The sequence below is a fragment of the Schistocerca piceifrons genome, chromosome 5 (assembly GCF_021461385.2).
Source record: "Schistocerca piceifrons isolate TAMUIC-IGC-003096 chromosome 5, iqSchPice1.1, whole genome shotgun sequence".
Taxonomy (NCBI): Eukaryota; Metazoa; Arthropoda; class Insecta; order Orthoptera; family Acrididae; genus Schistocerca; species Schistocerca piceifrons.
Genome location: NC_060142.1, coordinates 603423606 through 603435835, shown reverse-complemented (window position 1 = coordinate 603435835; position 12230 = coordinate 603423606). Strand labels below are relative to the sequence as shown.

The 12230-nt window shown below is 44.5% G+C and overlaps 1 protein-coding gene across 1 annotated transcript in view; it reads right to left on the bottom strand.

Annotated features, from left to right (window-relative positions):
• The window catches only part of LOC124799161 (odorant receptor 49a-like), an 86184-nt gene that overhangs the window by 35913 nt on the left and 38041 nt on the right, over window positions 1–12230 (bottom strand). The window contains exon 2 of the mRNA XM_047262700.1: window positions 11934–12212. Within this exon, the coding sequence (XP_047118656.1) occupies window positions 11934–12212 (279 nt within the window). The remainder of the gene's footprint in view (window positions 1–11933; window positions 12213–12230) is intronic.

The following is a 12230-nucleotide window of genomic DNA, read 5'->3' as shown; positions in this document are numbered from 1 at the left end:
TAAGAACACCGTGAATTTATTGTCCCAGGAAGGGGAAACTTTATTGACACATTCCTGGGGTCAGATACATCACATGATCACACTGACAGAACCACAGGCACATAGACACAGGCAACAGAGCATGCACAATGTCGGCACTAGTACAGTGTATATCCACCTTTCGCAGCAATGCAGGCTGCTGTTCTCCCATGGAGACGATCGTAGAGATGCTGGATGTAGTCCTGTGGAACGGCTTGTCATGCCATTTCCACCTGGCGCCTCAGTTGGACCAGCGTTCATGCTGGACGTGCAGACCGCGTGAGACGACGCTTCATCCAGTCGCAAACATGCTCAATGGGGGACAGATCCGGAGATCTTGCTGGCCAGCGTAGTTGACTTACACCTTGTAGAGCACGTTGGGTGGCACGGGATACATGCGGACGTGCATTGTCCTGTTGCAACAGCAAGTTCCCTTGCCGGTCTAGGAATGGTAGAACGATGGGTTCGATGACGGTTTGGATGTACCGTGCACTATTCAGTGTCCTCTCGACGATCACCAGTGGTGTACGGCCAGTGTAGGAGATCGCTCCCCACACCATGATGCCGGGTGTTGGCCTTGTGTGCCTCGGTCGTATGCAGTCCTGATTGTGGCGCTCACCTGCACGGCGCCAAACACGCATACGACCATCATTGGCACCAAGGCAGAAGCGACTCTCATCGCTGAAGACGACACGTCTCCATTCGTCCCTCCATTCACGCCTGTCGCGACACCACTGGAGGCGGCCTGCACGATGTTGGGGCGTGAGCGGAAGACGGCCTAACGGTGTGCGGGACCGTAGCCCAGCTTCATGGAGGCGGTTGCGAATGGTCCTCGCCGATACCCCAGGAGCAACAGTGTCCCTAATTTGCTGGGAAGTGGCGGTGCGGTCCCCTACGGCACTGCGTAGGATCCTACGGTCTTGGCGTGCATCCGTGCGTCGCTGCGGTCCGGTCCCAGGTCGACGGACACGCGCACCTTCCGCCGACCACTGGCGACAACATCGATGTACTGTGGAGACCTCACGCCCCACGTGTTGAGCAATTCGGCGGTACGTCCACCCGGCCTCCCGCATGCCCACTATACGCCCTCGCTCAAAGTCCGTCAACTGCACATACGGTTCACGTCCACGCTGTCGCGGCATGCTACCAGTGTTAAAGACTGCGATGGAGCTCCGTATGCCACGGCAAACTGGCTGACACTGACGGCGGCGGTGCACAAATGCTGCGCAGCTAGCACCATTCGACGGCCAACACCGCGGTTCCTGGTGTGTCCGCTGTGCCGTGCGTGTGATCATTGCTTGTACAGCCCTCTCGCAGTGTCCGGAGCAAGTATGGTGGGTCTGACACACCGGTGTCAATGTGTTCTTTTTTCCATTTCCAGGAGTGTATGATAGTCATGAAAGCATATAGATATGGAAATGTGGAGGATGACAAATTAAGGGATGGAAAAAGAACTCACGGAGATGAAATTTGGTAACATCAACCCAGAACATTTTTCATTACGTGCAGGCTTTAATAATGTTACAAACAGGAAATACAAGACCAGAAATACACAATGACGGAGAAAAAATGGCAACTCCAACAAGGAGCTTTGCGACATAAACGAAAGTTGGTAGGTGTGTTTCTACATACGGAATGTGACGCGTATTCGAAGTTCGCTCCAGACGTATGGGAGAGACATTAGTAGTAGACGGGCGCGCTCGCGACGGATTGCCGCTATCGCAGGGTTCCATGCTGCGCTGAGTTGGTATCCCTCTTTTCTGTTGAGCAGATTGTCGTGAATCCTTATTTCAATGGATTCTTTGATCACGCTTTCCCAAAAGCCAGATGCTCGGCACAGTACCTTCGTGTTTTCGAAGTTGAAGTTGTGTTCTTCATTTATGCTGTGTTCTGCTATGGCTGATTTTTCTGTGTGACCTAGTCGCACACATCTGATATGTTCTTCGCAGCGTTTACATATACAGCGCTGTGTTTGCCCAATGTATTGTTTTCCGCATTCGCATGGTATGCTGTATACTCCTGGGGTGTTAATGTTCAGCGCGTCTTTGGCAGAACGTAGGAGCTCCCTCGTCTTCGGTGGTGGTCGGAGAACGGTTCTGATATTGTGTTTGCCCAGACATCGTGCAATTTTGGCCGAGAGCTGACCCACGTACGGAAGGAATGCGAGTCGCTTGTCTTCCTTTTCTCCATCATCAACATTTTCATGTTTTCATTCAACACTCTGCTAGTTATGCTGGATATTAATGTACCAGCACTTCAAATCGGTAATGGCATCCTCGCGCTTACATTACCCTGTCATCTTGCAATGGGAATCACTTAAATATGCTACACAGACATATATATTCCCGAAATTTCACTACGCGACATTAATTTTTTCTGTCAGTATGTATCACAGAAACATGTACGATTGTCAACTGACGTATACACGCAGAGTTGTCTGCAACATTCGGCAAGTAACTGAATAGCAGAGGGGAGAAACATATCATGAAAACAAAACTTGCTTTACAGAATACATGAAAGTTATTGATGTGGTGCGTCTAAACTCTGTGTTGGGCCCTCTGTAATTCTTTAGTTATAGAAATGGTATATACCGCTTGTCAACTGAAGAGGCAGTATTGCTCACTGATGAAACCTGCATTTTTGTTAAAGGAAACAGTTGAACTGATATAGAAGAGACGAAAGTGTGACAGCTGTAGACACAGCTGCGGGGTGGTAGTGGATGAGACAAAACCTTTACTGGCAAGCTTTAGATATATAACAACAAAGACTAGGACTGATATAAAGCCACTGTTATTATTTGTAACACTGAATAATATCTAGTACGGTGTTTTTTGAGGTGCAGTTAGACTATCATTTGGTACAGGAAGAACATGTTGAGATAGTGAACAAATGATTCTGAACATACTTTTAAGTCTTAAGCAACTTAGAGGCTAACGTAACAAAGAAAAAAATGGTATGTGTTAGCAGTGCAGATGTGCTGCAACTGTTACTGAATGTCGTGCCGTTCTGCGCGTATGCATTTTTAGTACAGCTGCGATATAAATTTTCAAACAATCAATAAATTGAATTATAAAATTAATAGCTGTACTACTATTTTTCCAACAATCGACTACTCGAGATCTCAAAATGTAACGGAATGCGCGGCCCCTCCAGTGACACCTGTGGCCTGAGGATGACACGGTGGCCGGTCGGTACCGTTGGGCTTCCAACCGCTGTTCGGAAAGAGAGAGCAAGAGAAGGCGTCCCACTGAAGGTTCGAGTCCTCCCTCGGGCATGGGTGTGTATGTTGTTCTTAGCACATGTTAGTTTAAGTAGTATGTAAGTCTAGGGACCGATGACCTCAGCAGTTTGGTCACTTAGGAATTCACACACACACGGTAACGCACGGTTGGTTGTTGGTGCTCACTTAGTAGGTAAGCCACTTCCAATACTGGTGGACTAGTATTTACACTGTCAGGTTGTAGCAGGAGGAGAAGACGGAAGATGGCGTAAAGTTCCTGACCATCGGTATATGCGTCATTGTCCTTGATTTAATTCCAAATCTGTCCGCAGTGTGTCATGAAGCTAACGCACGTGATACTTGTGGTAGTGATGTGTCCATCGGATGTTTATTTAAGCACGGTGGCTCCATTGCTGCTATTCAAAAGCGGTGGACTGTGTGGAATAGGGGCGACCAAAGGAATAGAGGCTACGGTTGGCGTTCACATCTGCCGGTATTTGATATTTGACTCCCGTTGTATTTTTAATTGCGTGTTTGTCCTTTGGCGCGAAATTATATTTGATCTCAACTTTTTTTGTCATTTTACTTGCATGATTACTTCCTTAGACAGTCGTAGCGACGATGAAATACTGGAATTCTAACCGAGAATGTTACAGTTCATTTCTGCAATTAAGATAAGCGCAAAAAAGCATCAGTAAATCCAGGTATGGCTGCTTATCCTAACATATCGTATGGGTAGCTTTCATCACAAGACCGGGTCGGTGGTCGAGGATTGGGTGTTGTGTTGTTGTCATCACCATTTCATCGCCATCGACATGCAAGGCGTCCAGTGTGATGTCGACAAAAAGATTTGCAACTCGTCGGCCGAACATCCGCATGTGGGGAATCCCGGTGATCAATACGATACGACCGTTTCATTTCATCACAAAACAGGCATCACCAAGACCTCACAGGGATATTTTACACATCCCCGCTGTCTTACACCACTCCGAAACCTAATAACTTGATTCATTCGATTTCTAAATTAAGTAACTAGATTTTTCCTTAAACATCGTTTTGCATTTTAGATTTTTGTCTATTACAACATTAACTTCTAATACGTAGTTCTGTTAAATATCTTTCAGGTAAATAATGTTGTTGGAACGCTTTGGAAAAGGAATAAAAATTACAGTCATATTTGAGACCTTTCGTTTATGTCAGTCACCTGACTCTGGTATCAACATGTGTACTGATACGATTCATTGCCTGAAGGATTCGTTGCGACGTTGGGTTACAGGCTTCATGCTTATAAGCAAATCGTCAAAAGTTCGAATATTCATAATAAAGTAAATTTTAAAAACTGTGGCACCTCTTTGGCCTGGAGTGTAATTGCCTTCAGTGACGAGTCCCACTACCAAATGAACCCGATGGCACGTGACAGCTTGGCAGGAAGCGCCCCGATCAGTCGTGGGATACCAAGCTCATTAACGCCTTCCATATGGCCCGATAACCAGGAGATATGGTCTGGGGTGCGATTTCTTTTTTTCATAACACTACCCCTTTGGTTGTCGGCCGCGGCACAGCAGTACGTCGACCATGTTATACGCATCGTTTTGTTGCCCATCATGTAAAGCCACCCTGGGCTCACACTGAAGCACCATTATGCCCATCCGCGCACGACGAGAGTTTCTACCGCTTGTCTTCGTGCTTGATAAATACTGGCTTGGCCAACGAGGTCGCTGTATCTCTCCCCATTGGAGAACATTTGGAGCATTATGGGCGGGGCCCCCCAATCATCTCCGTATTTTGACTATCTAAGGCGCCAAGTGTACAGAATTTGGCATGATACCCGCAGCTTTACTGTATGATTACATGATGATGGCGTCCTCTTGGGTAAAATATTCCGGAGGTAAAATAGTCCCCCATTCGGATCTCCGGGCGGGGACTACTCAAGAGGATGTCGTTATCAGGATAAAGAAAACTGGCGTTCTACGGATCGGAGCGTGGAATGTCAGATCCCTTAATCGGGCAGGTAGGTTAGAAAATTTAAAAAGGGAAATGGATAGGTTGAAGTTAGATATAGTGGGAATTAGTGAAGTTCGGTGGCAGGAGGAACAAGACTTCTGGTCAGGTGACTACAGGGTTATAAACACAAAATCAAATAGGGGTAATGCAGGAGAAGGTTTAATAATGAATAGGAAAATAGGAATGCGGGTAAGCTACTACAAACAGCATAGTGAACGCATTATTGTGGCCAAGATAGATACGAAGCCCACACCTACTACAGTAGTACAAGTTTATATGCCAACTAGCTCTGCAGATGACGAAGAAATTGAAGAAATGTATGATGAAATAAAAGAAATTATTCAGATTGTGAAGGGAGACGAAAATTTAATAGTCATGGGTGACTGGAATTCGAGTGTAGGAAAAGGGAGAGAAGGAAACATAGTAGGTGAATATGGATTGGGGGACAGAAATGAAAGAGGAAGCCGCCTGGTAGAATTTTGCACAGAGCACAACATAATCATAACTAACACTTGGTTTAAGAATCATGAAAGAAGGTTGTATACAGGGAAGAACCCTGTAGATACTAAAAGGTATCAGATAGATTATATAATGGTAAGACAGAGATTTAGGAACCAGGTTTTAAATTGTAAGACATTTCCAGGGGCAGATGTGGACTCTGACCACAATCTATTGGTTATGACCTGTAGATTAAAACTGAAGAAACTGCAAAAAGGTGGGAATTTAAGGAGATGGGACCTGGATAAACTAAAAGAACCAGAGGTTGTACAGAGATTCAGGGAGAGCATAAGGGAGCAATTGACAGGAATGGGGGAAATAAATACAGCAGAAGAAGAATGGGTAGCTTTGAGGGATGAAGTAGTGAGGGAGCAGAGGATCAAGTAGGTAAAAAGACAAGGGCTAGTAGAAATCCTTGGGTAACAGAAGAAATATTGAATTTAATTGATGAAAGGAGAAAATATAAAAATGCAGTAAGTGAAACAGGCAAAAAGGAATACAAACTTCTCAAAAATGAGATCGACAGGAAGTGCAAAATGACTAAGCAGGGGTGGCTAGAGGACAAATGTAAGGATGTAGAGGCCTATCTCACTAGGGGTAAGATATATACCGCCTACAGGAAAATTAAAGAGACCTTTGGATATAAGAGAACGACTTGTATGAATATCAAGAGCTCAGATGGAAACCCAGTTCTAAGCAAAGAAGGGAAAGCAGAAAGGTGGAAGGAGTATACAGAGGGTCTATACAAGGGCAATGTACTTGAGGACAATATTATGGAAATGGAAGAGGATGTAAATGAAGATGAAATGGGAGATATGATACTGCGTGAAGAGTTTGACAGAGCACTGAAAGACCTGAGTCGAAACAAGGCCCCCGGAACAGACAATATTCCATTGGAACTACTGACGGCCGTGGCAGAGCCAGTCCTGACAAAACTCTAACATCTGGTGAGCAAGATGTATGAAACAGGCGAAATATCCTCAGACTTCAAGAAGAATATAATAATTCCAATCCCAAAGAAAGCAGGTGTTGACAGATGTGAAAATTACCGAACTATCAGCTTAATAAGTCACAACTGCAAAATACTAACACGAATTCTTTACAGACGAATGGAAAAACTAGTAGAAGCCAACCTCGGGGAAGATCAGTTTGGATTCCGTAGAAACACTGGAACACGTGAGGCAATATACTGACCTTACGACTTATCTTAGAAGAAAGATTAAGGAAAGGCAAACCTACGTTTCTAGCATTTGTAGACTTAGAGAAAGCTTTTGACAATGTTGACTGGAATACTCTCTTTCAAATTCTAAAGGTGGCAGGGGTAAAATACAGGGAGCGAAAGGCTATTTACAATTTGTACAGAATCCAGATGGCAGTTATAAGAGTCGAGGGACATGAAAGGGAAGCAGTGGTTGGGAAAGGAGTAAGACAGGGTTGTAGCCTCTCCCCGATGTTGTTCAATCTGTATATTGAGCAAGCAGTAAAGGAAACTAAAGAAAAATTCGGAGTAGGTATTAAAATTCATGGAGAAGAAATAAAAACTTTGAGGTTCGCCGATGACATTGTAATTCTGTCAGAGACAGCAAAGGACTTGGAAGAGCAGTTGAATGGAATGGACAGTGTCTTGAAAGGAGGATATAAGATGAACATCAACAAAAGCAAAACAAGGATAATGGAATGTAGTCTAATTAAGTCGGGTGATGCTGAGGGAATTAGATTAGGAAATGAGGCACTTAAAGTAGTAAAGGAGTTTTGCTATTTGGGGAGCAAAATAACTGATGATGATCGAAGTAGAGAGGATATAAAATGTAAGCTGGCAATGGCAAGGAAAGCGTTTCTGAAGAAGAGAAATTTGTTAACATCCAGTATTGATTTAAGTGTCAGGATGTCATTTCTGAAAGTATTCGTATGGAGTGTTGCCATGTATGGAAGTGAAACATGGACGATAAATAGTTTGGACAAGAAGAGAATAGAAGCTTTCGAAATGTGGTGCTACAGAAGAATGCTGAAGATTAGATGGGTAGATCACATAACTAATGAGGAAGTATTGAACAGGATTGGGGAGAAGAGAAGTTTGTGGTACAACTTGACCAGAAGAAGGGATCGGTTGGTAGGACATGTTCTGAGGCATCAAGGGATCACCAATTTAGTATTGGAGGGCAGCGTGGAGGGTAAAAATCGTAGAGGGAGACCAAGAGATGAATACACTAAGCAGATTCAGAAGGATGTAGGTTGCAGTAGGTACTGGGAGATGAAAAAGCTTGCACAGGAGAGAGTAGCATGGAGAGCTGCATCAAACCAGTCTCAGGACTGAAGACCACAACAAACCCCTGAGGAGAACATCCAACAACTCTGTCCATCAATGCCAAGACGAATAACTGCTTGCGTAAGAACTAGAGGTGGACCAACGGATTATTGACTTGCCCAATTTGTGAAACACTTCCTCTTGTATATCATCCATTATTTTCTGAAACTGTAATCAACTGCTTTTCTTTACACGTACTTCACATTTACCGATTTTCATCCCATTCGGATAATTCCTTCGTGGTGTGTCGTGTTTTTTGCTTCAGATTATAGCTGAAAAATTTATCACCATTTTTCAAGTGCTCAGAAAGTGTGAAAAATGTCCCATCATTGTCTCTTCTCTTGTCGACCGGATGATAATGAAATGTGTGGCTAGGGCCTCCCTCAGATAGACCTGTCGCCTGGTGCAAGTCTTGAAACCACTACATCCTATTTCATTTTCTTGTCTTCTGGGATCAATATAAAACACCAGCCATAAAACACCAGCCAAACTAGTAATTTACTGCGATCCATTTGCTTAATTCTCTGTCAGACCTGAGGATTATGTGTAAGAAGTGTTCTGCTGTCGTAACAGTCTGCTATGTTCTCTCGCAAGAGGCTACCCCAAGGTTTACACGGCAGCCCTGTTGATAAGGAAAGTGGTTAGCCAGAAACCGTACACCTAGAACCGTTTAAACCTTAACGTGCCAGGTGCGGCGTCACAGACCGCCAGAGCTTATTGTTCAAAAATGTTCAAATGTGTGTGATATCTTATGGGACTTAACTACTAAAGTCATCAGTCCCTAATCTTACACACTACTTAACCTAAATTATACTAAGGATAAACACACACACCCATGCCCAAGGGAGGATTCGAACCTCCGCCGGGACCAGCCGCACAGAGCTTATTGTTGCTCTGTTAATAATACATAATGGTGGAGTAGGACATTACAGCGTTTGTCTAGTTGTTCTTTCCCGAAACTGCCGTGGTTTCGTTTGCCAGTAGCCATTAGGACCTATAGTATTACTGCTCCTTTGATGCTAGCAGTCTCTAAGACCGTAACTTGACTTTGCGTTATGGATTCAGTAGCCATATCTTCGTCTACTGTTCATGTTTAATGGACTCTGACTTTGAGGATACTGTTTTAAAATGGTTTGATAACTGTTTAGGAAGCGAAGTTGGATCATATAGTGACAACGAAACTGAAAGCGAACGTAATGCAGTATAGGAACAGTGCGAAAGTCAAGACGAATTTACTTTACCAACGGTGTATTCCTAGAATGAAGCAAGTGGCCAAATTGATGAAGACAGAAGTGCGAAGACCGAATCTTGAGAAATATGTTCTGCCAGAAATACATTAAATCGGAAAAAAATATGGCTGCTCGACCAAGCCTCTTCCAAAGATTGCCAAAAAATTGTTCAAATGGCTCTGAGCACAATGGGACTTAACGGCGAAGGTCATCAGTCCCCTAGAACTTAGAACTACTTAAACCTAACTAACCTAAGGACATCACACACATCCATGCCCGAGGCAGGATTCGAACCTGCGACCGTAGTGGTCGCGCGGTTCCTGACTGGAGCGCCTAGAACCGCTCGGCCACTCCGGCCGGCAAAGATGGCCAATGGCGTTATTTTTCCTACAAGGAAAACACTCAGGTGAAGCACCATGGGTTTTGAAGAAGTTTGTAAACTCTTTAGTGACACCAGAGATTAAAGAGAGTCAACAATTATCGAATACCCCGTGAACTACGTGCATACCTCATCATATTTTGGGTGTAGCAGAACCGAGAGTTGGAGTCCTTGTATAACCTTAGGAAAAACGCAAAACATGCTCCTACTGTGACCCAAAAAACAAGAGAAACGCACCTTCTATTTGTAGCAAGAAGCAGATGTGACTTGAAATCTGTACAAAAATTTCCAGTGAGTGTACAGAAAACCTCTAGAAGGAAACTAAAGACTTTTTAAATACTAGCGCAATTTTCATTTCTTAAAAGTTTTGTCGGTAAATTTTATGTTTTTATTATTACATGTGTAATGAACAATAAAAATATAGCAGAAAGTAAAATTTGGAGTGCAGGGTTTTTGAGTTTCCATAGTAACAACATTAGCTTGTCATATTATGTTCATGTTGTGTAGTTTTCAGTTTAAATGCCTTTTTTCGAAAAGGTAAACTTTAAAATTGTTTGAAAATATATATTTTTGTGGCATTAGCGCAACCTTTTACATAAAACCTGAACTGTAGCACTGAAAGTACTGAATGCAATTTTAAGGCTACTTAAATGTTACGGTCACTCAGACCGCACCGGGGACAGTGCGTGACCATAAAACGACCTGGGAAGCTAAGCGTTTAGACGACTTCTGGACAAGTTTGAAATGACCCTAATGCAGACGTAGATATCGAAATACATGACAGAGGGATAGAAAAACAATCAAAATCGCTCAAAAGAGGAAAGGCCGCTGGACCTGATGGGATACCAGTTCGATTTTACACAGAGAACGCTAGGGAGCTTGCCCCCCTTCTTGCAGCGGTGTACCGTAGGTCTCTAGAAGAGCGTAGCGTTCCAAAGGATTGGAAAAGGGCACAGGTCATCCCCGTTTTCAAGCAGGGACATCGAACAGATGTGCAGAACTATAGACCTTCATTTCTATCGTCGATCAGTTGTAGAAGTTTGGAACACGTATTATGTTCGGGCATAATGACTTTTCTGGAGACTAGAAATCCACACTGTATGAATCAGCATGTGTTTCGAAAAACACGATCGTGTAAAACCCAGCTCGTGCTATTCGTCCACGAGACTCAGAGGGCCATAGCCACGGGTTCCCAGGTGGATGCCGTGTTTCCTGACTTCCGCACGGCGTTTGATACAGTTCTCTACAGTCATTTAATGAACAAAGCTAGAGCATATGGAATATCAGCCCAATTGTGTGATTGGATTGAGGAGTTCCTAGATAACAGAACACAGCATGTCATTCTCAATGGAGAGAAGTCTTCCGAAGTAAGAGTGATTTCAAGTGTGCCGCAGGGGAGTGTCGTAGGACCGTTGCAATTCACTATATAAATGACCTTGTGGATAACGTCGGAAGTTCACTAAGAATTTTTGCGGATGATACTGTGGTATATCGAGAGGTTCTAACAATGGATCATTGTACTGGAATGCAGGGGGATCTGCAACGACGCGTGGTGCAGGGAATGGCAGTTGAATCTCAATGTAGACAAGTGTAATGTGCTGCGAATACATAGAAAGAAAGATCTTTTATCATTTAGCTACAATATAACAGATCAGCAACTGGAAGCAGTTAATTCTACAAATTATCTGGGAGTAGGCATTAGGAGTGATTTAAAATGGAATGACCATATAAAATTAATCCTCGGTGAAACAGATGCCAGCCCGAGATTCATTGGAAGAATCCCAAGGAAGTAGGTTACAGTACACTTGTTCGCCCACTGCTTGAATAGAGCTCACCGGTGTGCGATCCGTACCAAGTAGGGTTGATAGAAGAGATAGAGAAGATCCAACGGAGAGCAGCGCGCTTCATTACAGGGTCATTTAGTAATCGCGAAAGCGTTACGGAGATGATAGATAAACTCCAGTGGAAGACTCTGCAAGAGAGACGCTCAGTAGCTCGGTACGGGCTTTTGTTGAAATTTCGAGAACATACCTTCACCGAGGAGTCAAGCAGTATATTGCTCCCTCCTACGTATATCTCGCGAAGAGACCCTGAGGATAAAATCAGAGAGATTAGAGCCCACACATAGGCGTACCGACAATCTTTCTTTCCACGAACGAGACTGGAATAGAAGGGAGAACCGATATAGGTACTCAAGGTACCCTCCGCCACATACCGTTAGATGGCCTGCGGAGTATGGATGTTGATGTAGATGTAGACTGCAGAGTGTACAATACTGACTAGAAATCCGACGCCGCAGCTGGAGTCGAACGGAGTCCAGGCGACGAGTGGCAGGCGAAGCTTCTCCACGGGCTTGAGCAGCAGAGGCAGCAGAGACCAGGAGGCGACCGTGACGTGTCCGCAGACGACGAAGCCCATGGTGAACGTGTAGGCGGTGCGAGAGTCTGCCCCCAGGCGGCGGCGCCCCGTGGCGTCGTGGCTCAGGTGGCCGGGCAGGTCGCGCACCACGTGCTCCACCAGACTGCGGTAGCGCCCTGGCCACACTGTCGACAGCACCAGCTGCGCGGAGAGCGAGAA